We start from the raw sequence: 19,629 nt of genomic DNA, 5'->3' as shown, positions 1-19,629 counted from the left end.
TGCTGAAGAAAGCATTACAAAAGCAGTGGAAATAAAAATGAATGAAATGCTTATTCAGGCAGACCAGCTGACTGCACAGACCTATGGCAGACACATACCTTTATTTCCTGTTTAGGCAGAGGAAGTAATGCAGTTGCGGTTTTGGGACCGTCTCTTGAGAGGGAAACACAGCAGCATCTCTCCTACAAGTCATATGAACTGTGTGCTAGTATCTGCCTGTTTACACCGAGGATAAAAAGTGCAACACTTCTGCATTGAAATGAAGAAGAACTACTGGACCTTTGTTGCATATTTTGTCAAGTAATTGCATTATTTTTCCTCTAACAAAGTTATAATCCAGAGAAATCCATCATGTTATTCAAGGTCAAAGTTTGATTCATTTGGTCGCCCGTCGCTACAGCTTCTAACATCATGGAGTGAGCTGGAGAGTAAGGAATGGAACTGAGCACATGTGAATAAAATGTCAACACATTAGGCTTTGTGAGTCTGTGAACATTTCTGCGTCTGAGTCTAGATGATAGATCACACAGCAGCCTCCCACATCATGCTCAGGGTGGGGAACTTTGGGTATTGCTGCTGTGTTACGGGTTGCAATTGTATAAACGTAGGTAGTCTGACAAATTATTGACATTATGGAGTTTCCCAATTGACCAGCAATCAAAAACATGACAGATAGTGAAAAATCTGGAGGCACACTCAGCGGTATGTCAAGAGAAAAACAACATATTTCATAAGTCCTTAGCCAACGTTAGCATTCAACAACTTCCCTGCCTTTTGTCTACAAGATGTGTGTTGAAATTTCTGAAGTAACTTACACTTTTCCTGATTGTATTACATCGAAACAGTATCCTATCAAATAATAAGCTGGAACGTGGTTGAATGCTAATGTTAGCTGTTGTCTCTATGATTGCTGATCAATCAGGAAACAGTTAAATGATAACAATTTGTCAGATTGCCAATAATCTGACTTCTGGCATCCCAGAACACAGCAGTATGGCATTTAAAGCTTCCCAGCACTGAGTGACGAGCGTGGTGTCGGAGCAAAATGGCCCCTATGGGCGAATGGTCTCTGGTGGTTGTTGACGGCAATAAGTCCCATGATCCCACACTACTTCAAGCACGTCATCGAACTCCATTTTTCCATTTCCGTTGTTTTCACTTAGAGATTCCTAGGGGCAGAAATGATAAACTGTGCTTCAAATATTTACAATATCTTCAATTTAAATAATCTGAAAGGTAGTTTAACTACATCAAGTCATGTGAATTTCATGAAGCTAATTAGCTTTAACAGAAGCATCACCAGGTGATTTGGTGCTGCATTGATTAATTTTGTTATATTATAACAAAATGAATAATCACAATGTTTCATCAAAGAGGATTATTTTGTCATCAGCAAGAGAACAATAAAGTAAATTATCGTGGAAAGAGAGAGATGTTGAAACACAGGAATGTGGTTAAAGTTCCAGGTGAATGAAAAGGCCTTGAGTGTGTGACCTCTGTCAGCTCTCTTCACCCAAACACACCCAACTTTTATCTCTTCTTCTTATCAGCTGCACTGCCAGAGAGCACACGGCTGTGTCAGTGCATATGTGTGTGTGTGCGCGCGCTTTGTTTCCACGCACATGCACGTTTGTTTGACCAGCGAGGGCAAGCAGGCTCTGGGGTCAGGGTCATTCATTGTGTGTGTGTGTGTGTGTGTGTGTGTGTGTGTGTGTGTGTGTGTGTGTGTGTGTGTGTGTGTGCGTTATCAGGTCTGATGTCTGCAGAGAGACAGAGTGTAAACACTGAGTAAAGCTCTGTTTACGCTCTTTCTGAGTCTCTTTCATAGATTCTCCATTAGAGCTCGCTCTGATCATCTACCAAGTGCTTCATCACGAGGGCAGAGTGGGTAAAGCAGACAGGATGTATGTAGACAGAGTGCGGCCTTAACTTAAACAAATCACTTTAGTTTGTTACATCCTTAAATATATGGTCTCCGTTCGGTGGACATTCATCCAAAGCACCTTATAGCTCTGTGACTGTGTATATGAGAGTGACCACAAATAACTGTCAGGCCTGCTGTTCACTCAAATATTTAGCAACAGTCCTGGTGAGCACAGGTGATGAATGTGTTCAGCGTGTGTCCCATAAAAAGTTATGAGGGATTAAAAAAAGCCTCAAAAATTTACTTAGGCACAGCAGTGATTTGACCTCAATGCAAATGTAAATATATGCTAACATGCTGATGGTGAAATGTGAACTGTTTTTAAGCAAATGCAATGTTTATCATGTTCCCCATCTCAGTTTATCGAGTTAGCCTGCTAATGTTTAATGATTAGCTGCAAAGGTTAAGCACAACTGAAGGAAATGGGAATGTCTTTAGCGTAGCATGAATTGATTAATGAATTAAGGTATTTCTAACACTCATCAACTTTTGACCTGATAGTGGAGCTTGGAGGAAAATTCTGTGGCTCACCAACATTATCATAATTTATCTGGAATGTCAAGGTACTCCACAGAAAAATGGTTGATCTGAAGGTGGAGGATCATTGATTTCATCAGGATACATCCTCCACCTTCAGATCAGATTACATGCAGCTTCCTCTGGAGCCACAAAATACTTTATACTACTTTTGTCTTTCTTTTTTTACATATGCAGTTCACGCTTTGTGTAAAATTGGTGGAATTACCCTTTAAGTTATAGATTTATACAAACAATTGTCCAAAGAATTCAAATCTTGCAAAGCAGAGCCAAATGATCAACATTAATTAATTAATTATTATTGATCAAAAAATAATCTGCAATTATTTTAATCATTTAAGTTAGTCTTTAAGCAAAAGTACCAGACAGTGAACTAAATATCTATAGCTTTTACACTGAAAACAAGCTATCTGAATACACCACCATGGGTTTTAGGAAAATATAACGAGTATTCTGTACTATTTTGTCCCTCCATATAGACAAAAACTATGACTCAATTAACCAAGAAACTAATCATCGGATCAATCAGCAATTATCAGTGGTTGCAGCCCTTCTGCAAACAATGACATGTCTAAGGAAAACACCGTCTGGTTTCAGTGTTTGTGTATAGAATTACAGAAGGGGAAGAGGGTCTAGATGGAGACTAAGTGCTAAGTGGATGTGATATTTTTCTCAGCCCCTACACAGCACTGTACCGTGGGTGGCAGAGGCCTCAGGGTTTTCACCTCAAACCCCAGGCTGAGTCAGGCCCAAACAGTCTTACAATTTATCAAAAACAATGAATTCAAGCCAAACTTCTAATATGGTGCAGTGACTCTGTGCCTTCACACCACTGTGCAAATGTACGTTCAGTCTATGATAACAAACAAAAGGTAGTGAAAATAAAACTCTGGCAGAGTTGAAGACCCTTCTCCAGTTTTTTTACTGCCACTGCTGTTTCCTTACAAACTGCTGCGGCCAGATTTACAGTAAGGCGGACCACGTCGCCGACCCAGGAAACACCGCGGGAGATTTTGTGGGGAAAGGTCTGTTTACCTTTGGGCAGAAAAACTCCACAGTCTGTGAGGTAAAATAAACTTTTTGTGTGTGTTTATGTATCAGAACTGTTCCCTCTTAAAGAGGTTATTGTTCTTTAGATTTCATAAGAGACCCAGGGAAAGAGAAACAAATACGCAGTATCCATGGTTGTACATTTGTAGCAGATGTGTGTGTGGATTTGATTTTGCACGGTTGCATCAGAGAAGACTGTTAAGAAATCAGTGAACCAGCCAGGCTATAAAACATCTCACCCTCAGTAAGCTGAACGTTCTGCGATGACACGCTGATAGTTTCCTTCAAATTTCCAGTATAAAGGTAAGCACATACCAGTCTCAGTCCACTCAAGATAATAGAAAACACAATAATTTTTTATTCCTACAATGGTTAACACTGGCAATCATCACATCCTCTGGCACGTTAAGAGTGAAATATAAGGGCCTTTAACATGGAATTCATTGCCAAATCATCTTGTCTTGTCTTCTTTCTCGCCAAATCTTTCAACTCTGGGTCAGGTTGTGGCGACCTCTATCAGCTTAAACATCCTTGTTTCAGCTTGTAAAAAGCTGTCAAAAAATTGTCTCTCTTGCCTAAGTTTTTGGCTATTTGATAAGAATATCAACACCACTTTAATATCCGCCGATTGAATATGAAGCTATATCCAAGAGTCTTTACACAAAGACAAGAAACAGATGGAAACAACAAAGCTCTGTTTAATCTATATAAAAACTGTAGAAATGAATACTGCACCCATATAGCCATTTTTATCACTGATACACTAATACTATTATTGACTTACAAGCACTGTGTGGTTTGGGGCCTCACACATCTCTGATGTCCATGATCAGAACCAAACATTGCAGAGGAGCCTTCGGTTTCTGAAACAAACTCCCAGAACATTTGAGGTCTGCTCCAACCCTGTGGTCTTTTAAACACATAGTAAGTGTTCTGAAGCAATGAAGACAAAAGACATAGTGTAATGATGACGTGAAGTAGCGTGGAATCATGGGAGTCGTCATTGTCGAGCCAAACTCTGCCAAGAAAAATCTATCTGACATCACTCTGGCAGAGATCAGGTTTCAGGCCAGGTAAAGTTTTATTTACATTATGTTAAGTTAGTTCACCAACTTCCTTCCTCATTCTCTGAGGTATCATCAGGAGTTTACCTACAAGCTACTGTATTGTGACGAGTGACTGAGATGAAACAGGTCATTTCCTTGTTTAACATCACAGATCTCTTGGGGTTTGAACATTGTTGGAAACACAACTCAATGGGATATGTAACAAAGACTGAGTTGTTTTTCAACATTTTAAGGCTGAAAAGTTATAAGCATGAAATGAGGCTTCAAACATTCCTGTTTACCTCTGACTTTCCAGAGGGCATTTAAAAATATTACATTTCTATATGTTTGCTCTTCTTACATCTTTTAAATCTACTTTATTTCTACTGTTTTATATAAATCATTGTATCTATTTATTTAATCTTGTATAAATTGTCTTATTTCTTGTGTTTTTCTAGTTTATGTAATTTTATGATATCATGTAAAACATTTTGAAGTGCCGTTGGCCATAAAAATTGCAATTCATATAAACTTGCTTTGCCCAAACAAACACGTTATTAAATGTTTAGGCTCATTTTTGCTCATTTGTATTTCCTTTTGTTTCCGGTCTTTGTGCTAAGCGAAGCATCTCCTGTCTGCCGCAGCTTCATATTTAATGGCCAGATATGAGATGGTGGTTTCAGTTTTCCCCCAGTGCTGTGGATCAGGTGTGAGGCAGAGAACTCAGGGCTGGGATGTGTCGTTCCGTCAACTCTGCCAAGTAAAACTTGAAGAACATTTCCACATTCTTTCCCATGCATGAAAAACATCTTTTAACACTTACAATAAATAATAACCATCTCTTTCCTTTGTCTTGGTAGTCTCCATTCCAGTGTCGAGTTCACGTTTCCTGTTATCACCTGCCTGCCAATCCCTCAGTCCTCTGCCTTCCTCTCAGCTGCCTGTTAAGTCTGCAGGGATCCTCCTGTCTTCTCCGTCACCCTGAGCAGTCAGTTGAAGTGGAAGTAATCTATTCCTTCCTTTAGCTGCAAAGAGTTGAGGTTCTCCTCGAGGACGCCTCCTGTCATGTCCTACGCATTAAACAACAATACGAGAGAAGCAACAGGAACAGAAAGCATGGTAGAAGGTCAACGCCAAAACATGAGAAAAAAATGTATCTGCTTTGTGTTTTAGAGGTGCTATTTGTAAGAGAAGTTGATTTTTGAGTCTCATTCCCAACGCTCTGGGATTGTAGGACAGGCCGGCCGCCATCCCAGTGCTGCAAGAATAAGGCTCAAACATGAACCTTTCTTACAAATGGCACCTTTAAACGAAGGAACGAAAGTCCTTCATGTCCTCAGTATTCTGTACTGCTTTACCTACTGAACTACAGTCAAAGGTTATATACAGTACACTCGGTTTAACAAAGTTCACATGAATTTGTTGATTACATTTATTCAACATCTAGGCATAAAAAAAACGTGTGATTGAGTCCAGGTGTTTGTGTGTGTGTGTGATATAGAATGAGACAGAGGGAGGATAATTGAGTCCAGATCTCCTCGTCCTCTGACTATAATTACTTCTCCCAGTTCCCATAATTGAGCAATTAGTAGCCCCTGTAGGTGGGGTCACTCTGGATTTGATGTCTGAATCTGGCTAGGTGGTAAATAGGCAATTAGTGATTTGGCTGCCAGAACGGCCGTGCGCGTGTGTGTGTGTGTGTGTGTGTGTGTGTGTGTGTGTATGTGGTACTTTAAATTAATAAAAACTGAACGAATAGAGTGAATCATAGGAAAAGGCTAAGCAATAGTTATCAGTATTGCAAGTCTTCTGGAGCACAACATGTTCAAAAGTCGACAGTGGCAAAAACATCAAATGTTTGTACAAGCATCATGTGATCAAAGATCAGGCTGCTGTCTCTACCCATTTCCTGACTGCCGAGTGTTTGTGTGTGTGTGTGTGTGTGTGTGTGTGTGTGTGTGTGTGTGTTATGTCCTGTGCCAGGCACACGCCCTTGATCATTATGTCGTTAACTTAGATTACAGACCTGAGGGACAGGCGGCCAGAAACAGCAAACATACAACACACAAACACGCTTTCTGCTCACCAGTTTAACACAGATAATGAAAGGGGCGGAGGCGTCTTTATAGTGCAGTACTGGGATTTTTGGCTTCGGTCTTTGCTGGAGGGATATCAGGAGAGAGAGAGAGAGAGAGAGAGAGAGAGAGAGAGAGAGAGAGAGAGAGAGAGAGAGAGACCCAAAGCACATATCATTGTTGGTCACAGCTTCATAGAAATCTGATTCAGCGGAATAACGCGGTTGTGACCTTTTGATTTGAATCTTATCTTATGAAGCTTAAAAAGCTCATCCTTGGCTTGAGGACCTTGTTTACACTGAATCACAATGATGGTTGACCTCACCTTGGATTCCTCATACGTGTAGAAGCCTTTCTGGATCTTGTTCTCATCGACATCGCAGAAAGCCTTCACCTGATAAATGAATCAGAACGGTGGTGAAGGACAAAACGAGACTTTTTCCACCACCTCTACCCACTGACAGGCAATACAACAGTAAGAAATTGAAATAATTTGGCTGGTGATTCACATCTGACTGCATAGCTGCCGGTAACGTACCTTCTCCTGATTGGTCGGGCTGAGGCATCGGTATAGCTTCCGGCCCTGCTTCCCAGCGTTCCATATGGTGAAGCTCTCCCATTGGCTAAGAACTCTCTCCTGCAGGAAGTCCACTCGCAGCTTCCAAATGGTTTCTCTGGAGACGGAGGAGATGAGTACAGGATGAGAGGGTGGATAAACGCAGGAAGTGTACATGCTTTAAATGAGAGATGCTGTCAAGATTGATGGATTCTCTGAGTGTGAAAAAGACTCTGAACTGAGGAAGAGGAGCGGACAGATATACTTTACGCACTGATGCGATATAATGAAGTACATTTACTCAATTTGACATACTTGTATTTTACCGTTTTCATACTACAGCTGTTTTTGTGGCAAAACGGGGACTTTAACAATATCAGACAGGATGTTGTAATGTGTATATTCCACCATCACCTCCTTCTGACTGAACTGACTATGGGCGACTTCACTAACCACGACTGAATGATATTTAAATGGAGTGTTTAGATCATTTGGCTAGATTGTCGATGTGTTTACAGCCTGTCTGATCGTCTGACTGCTTGTGATTTTTTTCGCATGCCAGACTGTTTTAGTGAAGCCGCCAAGTCCTCGGATCTCAGTGATCACTTTGTTGAGCGCGACGCTGAAAACAACTGAAAACAATTCAAGATACAACCTCAGAATTACGACCTAAACTGTATTAAACTCAAACAATCCTCGCTCCTCTTTGAACACATTTTCCAAAAGGATTCACTGTATTTAACAAAAAAAAACTACAGACAGATTTTACAAGTGGATAGAAAAATGGCGCCTGTTTTAAATTGGCTCGTTTTCCTGTTGCATGCACCTTGACTGATATGCACAGCTGTGCACAGGCGCTTCACACACACACACACACACACACACGCGCACACACCCCTTTACACTCAGATTTGTCTTCACACTTTATTCAGATTCTTACCCCTTTCTTCCTCTCTCTCTGTCTCTCTCTCTCACACACACACACACACACACACACACACACACACACACACACACACACACACACACACACACACACACAGATATTGAGTAACTATACGGATATATGCACGGGAGGTGCTGCACTCTCATCTCCTGATGAGAGTCTAACATTGGGCCTCACTTGACAAACAAACCCAAACCCACCGCCATGGAGGAGCGCGGGTGGTCTCCAGACTGATCCTCTGTACATTCTCCATACAGGCTTTGATTCTTCTAAGACACGGCAAAAACATGGCAGCGACTTACTATAAACTCTGTCTGTATACACATACTGAAGCCTTCATCCTCCTAATACCCTGCAGATCAAGAGGCAAACACACTTTCACGCACTCTGGTGTAGATTTGCATGCGCACGCTCACATTTCTAAACACAGCCCTTCTGTGTTAAGAAGCCTCTCATCTCAGTTACTCATTGGCACCATCTTAACTTCATTTAAACACACTTCTCACCTCACCGACATGGCCTCTACTATTACGTGTGTGTGTGTGTGTGTGCGACACAGAGAGAAGATGATGGTTTCATTTGCCTACAGAGAGGAAGTAGGTAGGCAGTGGCCGAGGAGGGGTGACAAGAAGTAGGGGAGAGTGGAAAGCAGGCTTGAAATAGCCATCCAAAAATAGACAGATGATAGATGAAGACAGAGAGGAGGATGATCGGTGAAGGAGTGCGTCAGTGTGGGCAGATATACGAGCAGCGGACAGATGCAGCGGAGGAAGGAAGGAAGGAAGGAAAGACGGTAAAGGAAAGGAGGGAGGGATAACAGGAAAAGGTGAGATGAAAGGGAGAGAGCTGTGGGGGAGGAGGGGAAACAAGAAAGACCCCCTCCTTTTGCTGCGTTTAACATTTTGAGGCACACCTGCAGACTCTGCATGACCTTTGCTGCAGTGCAGGCAGCAGCAGGAGTGATAGGTCTTTCACCCACCCACCCACACACCCACCCACACACACACACACGCACGCACGCACGCACGCACGCACGCACGCACGCAAGCACGCAAGCACGCAAGCACGCAAGCAAGAAGATCAGATTCCCTACCAACAGTGTGTGAGAGATTCTAAACATTCCAAGGGGAGAGGAAAACAGGTTGAATTCCTGATTAATATGCTGGGAAAGTGTCAGGAATTCCCAAAACATTCTAAAAATCTGAAGATTATGAAACATACGTCCGTGTGTGTATATATTAGTGTGTGAGAGAATCAGGCCCTGAGAAAATCTGGGATGCCAGCAGGCAGCTGTGAGTAGGTGGAGGATCAACGCTGTGTCCAAGTATGTGTGTGTGTGTGTGTGTGTGTGTGTGTTTGTGTTTGTGCGAGGGACTGACTCTTTCACAGAGTGTGTGGCAGCCTTCTCGTGGTAACGGTAAACCAGCAGGCACTGGTCAACTCTGGCCACGCCCCCTCCTTGGCGAATACTCTGGTAGAAGAAGAGCAAGTCCTCTGGTACTCCCTGGAGAGGGAGAAGTATAGTGTGACAGGATCAATATCAGTATTACAGTTGTATATTAGTCTGACTGATGCATCACATGGCTGTCATTATTGGCCGATACTGGCCTACCACAGATACATTGTAGCGGCTAATATTTTGTTGGATATTCATTGATATGAAATAAATTTTTTGTTTTTAGAGAAAACAAAGAAAACTAAATCTTTGCCTTATCAATAATGATTCAATATCCAATATAGTTTACTGTTTCTGTGCACTGATGTCATTTTAGACAATAGAGTTTATTGTACACTCCTCCTGAAATCAATTAAAATAGTAACCTGATTATTGACTCAATTGCTCAATTCACTCAGTCTGCCATTGTTCAGTCCAGTTCAGGCGTTTGTCAAAAACAGCGCATTTATTCCACTTGGAACAAAGAAAAGTTTATACCCATTGCTCTTTGACCTGGGGAGCCTGTATCTCCAACCAGATGACAGAAGAACAAATTCCTCCCAGACTGGATGGTCAGAGCAAGCCAAGATCGACCTTGCACTCCTCAGAATTTGTCTATCTCAAATATCTGACATAGAAAGCTGCTGTGTCCTAAATATCATGCCGGCAGTTTTTATATGATATTGGACAGCCGGCCTATTTGACTTACTCAACAAATCTAAGTTGTGGCTAATGAATCAGAGGTTTGGAGCGAGGCAAACGTTTTAAAATAAAGCGAGCAAAGAGAGAATATGGAGCTCAACTGGGGGTGGATTGACACTTGGACTGTGTTAAATTAGGGTAAGCAAGAATGAGATAAACAAGAAAAAAACACTAACGCAGAGTGAGAAGTCTTTGGGAGCAGTAATGGGTGTGAACTCTGACCTTGCCTCCCTCGTCAAATGGTCCAACCTTCAGGGACCAGCTCCTCGAGCAGAACCATGTTGGCATGACGACTGTGGGACCATGAGACGTGTATACCTGAGACACAAGAACAGTTCAGGCTATGTGTACAACATTTGGACATACACAGTCACATAATAACTGTCATACACTACTGTATACAGCGTTCATAGTGTACAAAGACCTTCATGGAAATGTTTAATCTGAGAACTCAGGAACCAACATGTCTATTTCTACATGTCTTGCTCTATCTTAAACATAGTGGAACCACACAGCTAAGAGATCTCACCTGAAACCACAAAAATGAAAGGAAAAGCCAACATTAAGTGTGTTAGTAATGTGTTGGGTCACTCCAAGTCAAAAGATATTCCCCCATTTGGTGCATTGACAAGGACAGGTTAAACAAGATTAATGATATGAGAGGAAACTACAGCATGATGAGTACACCTGATAGAGAGTATAAATAAAGTTTTATCATTTTCATATAAAAATCACTTCATGTTAAATGCAAACAAACAAACAAACAGGTCTGCACTCAGGTTTCCACAATCCTGAAAGAGTGACATGTATGTATTTACATTCATCTTCTGCAGTTCATCAAGCCCCCCCAGTCACACACACACAAATACACACACCTGGTGCAGGAAATAACATTTTATTTCAGCTTCATGAATAAAAGAACTTCTATTCGTGGTTAGAAACCTCTCTGGGATTTGGCAGACAGCTCAGGGATTTTTCCCAGTTGGCTTTTAAGGAACAGACAGTTGAATGGAGAGGGACTCGGCGTAAGATAACTTTGAATACTCCAAACAAAACAGGTTAGAGTGCAGCCACATGAGCTCTCTTGCAGAAGTGCACGCTTCCTGGAGTGTGCAGGGGGAGGATATGAAATCCCACCCTCTGGCACGTGATCGTTGACTAATGAGTTTGTTTTGGCCTCTATTTCTCTTTCTAACCACAACCTCTTTAATACATCAGGACCACTTTATGGCCTCTAGAATTCTTCTCTTTATACCCCCATCTCGTGCCTACGCATCTCTCCAGATCCCCCCCCCCCCTTCTTGTTCCTTATTTTCATCTGTGTGTGAGTGAGTGTATGCTTTGTACAGCAGTAGTGTTTCTGTTTGAATCAGGGGGTCATTCCAGGTGGATATTTCTTCGTCACAGTGTTTCAAATGCTGAGCTTATATATCTGTGTGTACATGTGCATGTGTGTATGATTGTTCTTGGTGGAAGTGGAACACTACTGCATAACTGTAATGCATCACAGATGAAGGAAATTGTGAAAAACATCTGGATTCAGCCAGTTGAACAGCTGGACAGAATCGAGTGAGTGAGTGTGTGTATGTGTGTGTGTGTGTCTGTGTGTCCACCTACGTACCACTCCTCTCCCTTCTGTTGTAATATTGCAACATTTTGCAGATGTATGCTGTGGCCAGAAGCATGAATAAGAGGAATAAGAATGAGTTCTGGGAAACCAAGGGGACAGAAAGGGGGACACAGTCAGCGTGGATGGGAGAAGTAAGTGGGGTTGGGCAGGTTTAGGATAACCATATCTAATGTACTGCAGATGAACGCTCAGGTTCCAGCTCTGGATCAGGTTAAACGAGCACCACCCTGTGTAAATCTCTGGTTTAACTCCCTTAGATTCAGTTTCTTTTACCCAGAAACTGAAAGTAAGGGCACATAAAGTAAAGCAAGAGAAGGGGAAGGGAAAGGAGCTGCTTTTAAGCCCGCAGAATCAACGTATGATCTCATTCTCATGCTCCATGAAACTTAATATCATATAAATATCCTGGAATGTCTGCTAAGGAGTTATGCAGACGGTGTGTGTGTGTGTGTGTGTGTGTGTGTGTGTGTTTCAGAGAGAGTGAGTCCAGGTTGTCTTGTATCCTTGGTGACAGTCTGTTTTGTTCAGTTGGTTTCCATCTCTACATAAATAGAAATAGTGCCAGTGATTTACTTATCATTCGGTGATTAATGGGGCTATCTTGTGTGGTCAAGGTTTTTAGTTGTAAAAGTTGAAAGTGCAAAGATTTTCACTCAAAAACACCTTAAGGGGCAGTGTCTAAGATGTGGCTAAAATTTGAAGGTCACCCCAAACAAATAGGGAATATCATCTGACGATAAAGCAAAGAGTCGCTGTCCAGCTGCCTGCTGTATGTTATCTCCTTCACACATGGCAGGGCGCTGCTGAGGACCCAAGGAATTTGCTGCAATTTGGACACATATTCAATATAAAAAAACTAAACAGCGAACACCGCTCTGTGCAGCAGCGGTGGTGCGGCTTCAACGCTCTGACCCCATGCCTCACACATGATCCCCCTCTTGTGATCTCATGGGGAAGTAGATGTAAACAAAATGGAGATCATTGTGGTGCAACAACTTGCGGAAGTTACAAAAAACTAAACCAAAGCAAAAAGTTACATGAGTCTGGAAGTGTTAGGTGACAAAGTCAGTAGGGACTGTCTATTCTTCAGCGAGAACTGGAGGTGAGATTTGAAGTTTCTGCAAAATGCAGGATGCTAGCTAACGTCAGCTCCCAAGTGAATGCAGCTGAACTGAGAAAAAACAGCACAGACCGATCCCAGTTTGAAGACAGGTGAATTACTACGGCTCCGACAAGGGCCCTGACTCCAAGAGTGGTTAAGCGGGAGAGGAGTGAGAGGAAGTAAGGTCTTCACATCTTAATTTCACATCTGACTCGGTGACCTCAGTGAGAATTATTTCGACAGAACCACTGGTGATTGTTGTGAGTGAAATGTGTGACAAAGCAGTTAATCTTTGGGTGAAATTTGAATTCAGATGGTGTTCAGTTTTCTGATAGTAAGGAAAACAGAAAATGGTTAATTTCCTTAAATTTGACGGCTTATTTTGTTTATTTATGTGAAGAAAAAGCTAAAAGAGCTTGTGAAACATAGAAAACTGTCCACTCCTATACATCTCCCAGTTGAAGCAACAGGGAGCTGTCAGATGATAAAGTGGTTTTACAAAACAGGGGTGCTGCTAGCTGGTTAGCAGTATTGTGTTGCAGTAGAAATCTCTGCAACACAATACATAGACGTCACACTCTGCTGATGATGTCTGTTCAGTTTCTGAATATCTTAAATTAAAGTTATGTTTACATTTTACATTGTCTGTTGTCATAAAGTATTTCATATCTATATATTTTTTTCTGATATAAACTGTCAAAACATCAACATCAGTTTCTCTAATCACAGCGTGATGTGAGTTTAATTACGGACATCACTGTGCCAGAGTAGCGACATGTTATCAGTGTTGTTATTTGAAATGATCTGATCAGGTGATATTAGAGGTGAGACATGTCAGATGACACATGGATCCTGACCAATCAGAACTTGCCATCTTCATTTATTTCACCATCTGCAAAAGCAAGAAGCTCTGACTCCAGCTGCTCTGGCACAACAGCAGCCATTTTTCTGTTCTGGGCCATAAAACAAGCGGAGGCTGAGCCTTTTTGCCTTTGGATTTGTTTACACTAACGATACTATTGTCTATAGTGATGCTAATATGTGACAACTTTCACACAGCAGTATACTACAACAAGAACTATCTCAGCTGAAACAAAAACACGATAAATTGAACTTTCCACTGCCAACAGTTTCCACTATGGACTACCCCCAGCAGACAGCTGGCAGTGTGACAGTCTGTTTCCTGTGGTGGGACTGAGATGGACAGAGAGATGCTGCATCCTCCGTCCAGCCTGCTGCCACATTTCCGTGGAAACTGCAGACGGCAGGTACGTATCCTGTTTCTGTCTGACCTGGCTGCTGCCTGGCACATGACCTCTTCCATCCACACACACACATACACAGACATAGCATGTGTGCCCAGACACACACACACTGTGCCAGGCTGGGGGGTATTTACCTGTGTGATGAGCTGATCCTGACTGATTGTGTTGATCCAGCGAGTGTAACGCTCAGTAGACCCCTCTGGTATCCTCTGTACTTTACAGCCAATCAGCTATCATGAAAACACACATACATGTAGAGTGTTTATGAGCATGGCATGTTTTTTTGTCAGAAACCACTGGAAACGTTTCCAGAAAGTCTGGAAATTGCTGCCATACATGTTACTAGAATGTTTCTTTGTCATGGATTAGTGTAAAGCTGTAAATCACTTCTGTTTTTGACAGAATAAAGGTACAGCTAAACAATCGAAAAAACACATCAATGTTTAAAGGTCCAGCACACAACATTCAGCTTCACTAGATGACAGGAAACAACTGTTTGCTATGAAAAGATGTACTAGAGTAAAGATGTCCTGAGCTGAGCGTGACGTCACATTCCCTCTTTGCATCTTCTGTTTTTTGTTTTGGATAGCCAGTCCAGCTCCTTCCAGAAGCTTTGGACTGCTCAGTTTATAGCTACAGTGAGCAGGATTGGGGACAAACAACAGAATCAAGACTGCATTTGCATGAAAATAGGTCTACCTAGCCTTCCACACTTCAAAAGTAACCCATTTCCGCAGGAAAACAGCAGACTTTCGCGCGAAGCAAATATCACATCCTCTCGCTTGCCTAATGTACTTACATTGCCACTTGACGTGGTCACCTCTCTCATGTGTTGAGGGGATGTTTTTACATACAGCGGCCACTACAGTTTCTTCTATACGCTTGGAGAGAGAAGATGTATTTAGCTGGTTGCGACCTGCAGCCTCTCCACTAGATGCCGCTAAGTCCTCCCCACCAGGTCCTTCACATCAATAAATCTGTCGATGGTTGGAACACTAATTTACAACAAATTCATCAGTTAACTGTTTAAATCAATTTTAACCAAAAACCTGCCTGTTCCAGCTTCTGAAATGAAAATATTTGCAGCAGGTTTTGAGCAGTTTTTTTTTTTTAAAAAGGTCACAGTTGGCTCTGAAAACTTGTGATGGAAACTGTCCTGACATTTGACAGGTCAAACAATTCACTGATGAAAACAATGGTTAGTTAGATAAACATTATGTAGAAATTGGCATTTTTCTGTGATTTGGCGCCCCCCACTGTTACACCACCCCCCCATATACATATGCCATCAACATGTAGTACAGTGATAGTATAACAATAAAGAGGGCCTTACATGAAGAAGAGAGAGGTAACGCAGAAGTGAAAAAAAAACAGGACCACACATTTATCCAACAGCCTAAAATATTACAGTCATAACAGAGGGAGTCAGGTTGTTTGTGCAGGGCAGCAAGCCTGCTGTCTCCATGCTGTCTCCCTCACTTCCCTCACACACATGACCTTTAACCTCTGACCTGGCAGGCCACAGAAAGCATCAACACCGGATACTCATGTTATGCATGCCAACTGCATAGAAGCACACACGCGCGCACACACACGCGCGCGCTCACTGACGCCAACAACATGAACCTTTCTGATTTTCAGGGAGGGATCGGTCAGAGAGAGAAAGGAAAGAGGAGGGAGGGATGCAAGGAGTAAAGAAGGGGAGGAGGGGTGAGGGGAGAATGAAACAGAGGGGGAAGGAAGTGAGTAAGCGAATACTTGAGGGAGAACTTACAGAGTTTGGGTGGAGGAGAGATGCCTCATACTGCAGGCGAACTCTTTCAGGCAACATAACATCATCCTGGAAAACCAAAGATTATTAACTAACACACAGATGACATGTTAATTATAGTAAATATAGTTTTACCATTACCTTATATGTGAGCTGTCAGTATCTACAGTATCTATACCACAAGCTAGCTAAACATCTATTTCAGAGTGATAGGTAGTTTACGAGCAAGCCAGATAGCTCGCTAGCAAGACAGTTTACCAGTCTCGACAGGGAAACTGCAGTTTTACAGCAGCTACTTCACATAAGAAACGCTGACATAAAATAACTTGTGTAAAATGGAGACACAAAATTAGCAGAAGTATAACAGAATAAAAGATATATTGTATGACTCAGAAACAAAATAAATATGAATGTGAGGTCACAAATTCAGATGTTGTGGCCTTCGATTTGCAGTTTTAACAACTCAGCCTTCGGACAAGTGACCTTAAGCACCGACAGCAGACATTCACATGACCATGCACATATAAGACACACACACACACACACACACACACACACACACACACACACACACACACACACACATATCAAGTACGACTCTCAGCTCATTAATCATGTGTTCTGACAGGTCTGACAAACAGTCATTGAGCTGCTGATGTGTCTACGTACAGCCTGTATATTTGAACAAACCAACATGATCTAACTAGTTTTGACTCACTACTGTATGTTTTATGGAAAACATCTGGAGAGTGAAATTAAACATGTTCTCTGACACACACACGCACACACACACACACACACACACACACACTCTTACCGCATCCTGAAAGCACAAGTATTGTCCACGACTCTGAGATATTGCCTTATTCTTGGCATATCCCACTGAAAGAAAAAACAACAGTGTATATTTATGTTAGTGAGTGTGCATTTCCAGTATGATATTCAATCATTACATGTGGCAACATCAAAAATAACCTAATCACAGTTGCACACGAGGCAAGGGGCCCATCACAGTGATCATCACGCTGTTTTACTTCTGTCAGACCTCACTGATCCCTGATAAAGTCCATCCCTGCAAAAATACTAACAACGGTCCATTGGCAGATAACCCCGGTCGTCTGTGAACACCAGACACAAACTGGTCACAGGATATTTCTGGGAAAATGTCACGAGAGTCTGAGCATATAGATCTAGCTCTATGACAAGCTGAAGAATCTGAGATATGATTGAAAGCTCCAGAAAGGCTAGTAACTGACCTTTGAGTTACATGTGTTGTGCAATTTAACTGATTTTAGGGCCCCTCATTTGTCTATTCTTTCAGTCAACATATCTGGCTTCATACGTAATGAACTTCTGTTCATAGTTTGAACAGATTATCCAATCAGGACCTGGAATTGATTGCCGATCAGCAACCTAAAAGTCTACTGACCTCCTCGGGGCTGTGCAGAGTCGTGACCAGAGATCACTAAAGAGATGCCCCTCGCCTCCAGCCTCTCCCTCCAACCCTCCACCACTTTCCTGGAGTCATCCTTACGGACACAAACATACACAGCATTGAACGTCAACTGGGGTCTCACATTCTGTGACAAATTAACCTCTCGGATCATTAAATATGCCAACAAACGGACTCACAGTGCTTGCATCGTCAAAGACAGAGAGCTCCATGGTCCCAGTGAAGTCCTGGTGTAACACGGCCTGCAGACATTCATCCAGCCAGCAGGATGCATTGTACATCGGCATGACAATACTCTGATCTCAGAAAACACAGGGAGGGATTTTTACAGTCAGTGTACTCAGCAAAAAAAAAAAAAAAAAAAAAAAAAAGAAAGAAAGAAAGAAAGAAAAAAAGAATAAAAATCCTAGCACAGCATGAAAATAAATAAGAGGATTTAAATTGGAAAATGGATGAAACTGCTGCTTGGGACACTCCTTAAAGACGAATTCTGATTGATTTCTGGGACAAATGATGAATGTACAGATTTTTAATTTAATTTAATTTTAATTTAACCGTGTCACAAGAATACCCTCGTTCTTATATTATCTTAGTACATCACTGTTGGCTGCGCACGGGAGAGTGTCAATCTGTCACCCACCACATCCACTGCCCTCTCCTCCTCCTCCTCCTCCTCCCGCCCCCCCGGCGGTGCTTCCGCTTCAATGTCGTCGGTGCGGAGCCGCTTCGGTGGGTTCATGTCTGAGCCACCCCCGGTCCCGCTGCCCGGAGAGTCCGCTACTTATCTGGGCAATGAAGCAGCCGCAAGCCGACGTCTGAACTCAGCAGACTGAAAGTGGGATGCAACACAATGAAGTTGAGCCGAGTTGTGTTCAGAAGGACTCGGAGACGAGCAGTAACTCACGCGCGGTACATGTGAGAAAAGATATCCGTTACAAGTAATTTTTTTTAACTGTTCTGTAACGCTAATGGATCCAAGTCAACACAAACATATTCTGTTGGACCTCTGTGCATTTAAATGACGGTAAAGGAGACAAACTTGGCAAAACGTGTACTGAAAACTCGCTGCGTGGGGAACTGCTTCACAACTTCCGCAAACACTGACTTCCTGACGCTCATTGGCTCGTGCAAAACACGGACAGACACCGGATTAGCTGGAGCCGACTGTCAATCATCTAGAATAGTGACGTCTCAGATAGCTTGTGGAAAAGCTGTTGGCTTCGTGTGTGTGTGTGTGTGTGTGTGTGTGTGTGTGTGTGTGTGTGTGTGTGCGCGTGTGTCGCGGAAAAGGCTGTTTTGTGATTTATTTATTTTTCTCTCAAGTAAATGCATATCGTAAAATAATAAGACCGAACATTTCAAATGAAAATATACAATGTGACGGAATTTGCATACATTCAATCTCACGGAATAAGCATTTAAAATATTTAATACGCATCATTTAGATACTGCTTGAAATATTTCTTCTATTTGTCTGGAATAACCCTTTCAAGAATGTATGTTTTGTTTATTCAGAAGGACAACTACAGAGTGATTGAACTTTCTTTTTTTCATTTTCAAATACATTTCTGATCATTTTTGGATTTTGAAGACAAATACTAACTGAAAAATGTTCCCTTCATATCTCCGTAATTGTTTTGTTTGCAACAGTGCAGCTCTCAATTCTCTTGAATACTGAACCACATCAGTGTGTGTTTTTTTATGTTAACGTTGGCAGCGTGGGAGGTTTGTCTTGGTGAGCTGACAGAAAAACAGGATGGGCTGAAATAGTGTTTTTGACTGTTTTCATTTTCTCTAGTGTCAGTGTGTGTGTGTGTGTGTGTGTGTGTGTGTGTGTGGTTTATTGCAGTCCATTTAATGGTATGTTTTGTACCAGTTCCTGGTGCCGCATCAGTACGTGTGAGTTAAAATGGCACTGCACTGAACTTAAGCAGCGATACTCCAACAGTTTTAATTCAACAGCATCACTCCTGGATTATGAATTATCCAAACTCTGGAGTACAGAAATCACTTTAATCCTTCTTTTAATCCTTTAATTGATGTGTTTGGTTGCTGTGACAAAACAATTCATGAGCACTAAAAAAAGAAAAAAAGCTGCTTAACTTCTTGCCCACTTCCTCTTTACTGTAGCTAAAGT

General features: G+C 42.0%; 1 protein-coding gene across 1 annotated transcript; it reads right to left on the bottom strand.

Moving 5' to 3' along the window:
* Positions 1 to 4,128: 4,128 nt before the first annotated feature.
* On the bottom strand, positions 4,129 to 19,333 carry b3gntl1 (UDP-GlcNAc:betaGal beta-1,3-N-acetylglucosaminyltransferase-like 1). Its single transcript, XM_037109307.1, has 12 exons — positions 18,133 to 19,333; positions 17,672 to 17,788; positions 17,469 to 17,568; positions 16,857 to 16,921; positions 16,043 to 16,108; positions 14,403 to 14,498; positions 10,494 to 10,589; positions 9,514 to 9,638; positions 7,171 to 7,306; positions 6,958 to 7,026; positions 6,644 to 6,718; positions 4,129 to 5,627 (listed from the first exon to the last, which is right to left on the bottom strand). Exons 1-12 carry the CDS (start codon positions 18,229 to 18,231, stop codon positions 5,547 to 5,549), a joined length of 1,125 nt encoding a protein of 374 aa, XP_036965202.1. The 5' UTR covers positions 18,232 to 19,333; the 3' UTR covers positions 4,129 to 5,546.
* Positions 19,334 to 19,629: the final 296 nt, after the last annotated feature.

Source organism: Acanthopagrus latus, chromosome 1 (assembly GCF_904848185.1).
Source record: "Acanthopagrus latus isolate v.2019 chromosome 1, fAcaLat1.1, whole genome shotgun sequence".
Classification (NCBI taxonomy): Eukaryota; Metazoa; Chordata; class Actinopteri; order Spariformes; family Sparidae; genus Acanthopagrus; species Acanthopagrus latus.
Note: the sequence above shows the minus strand (reverse complement) of the source record. Positions and strands in the feature narration are given on the sequence as shown.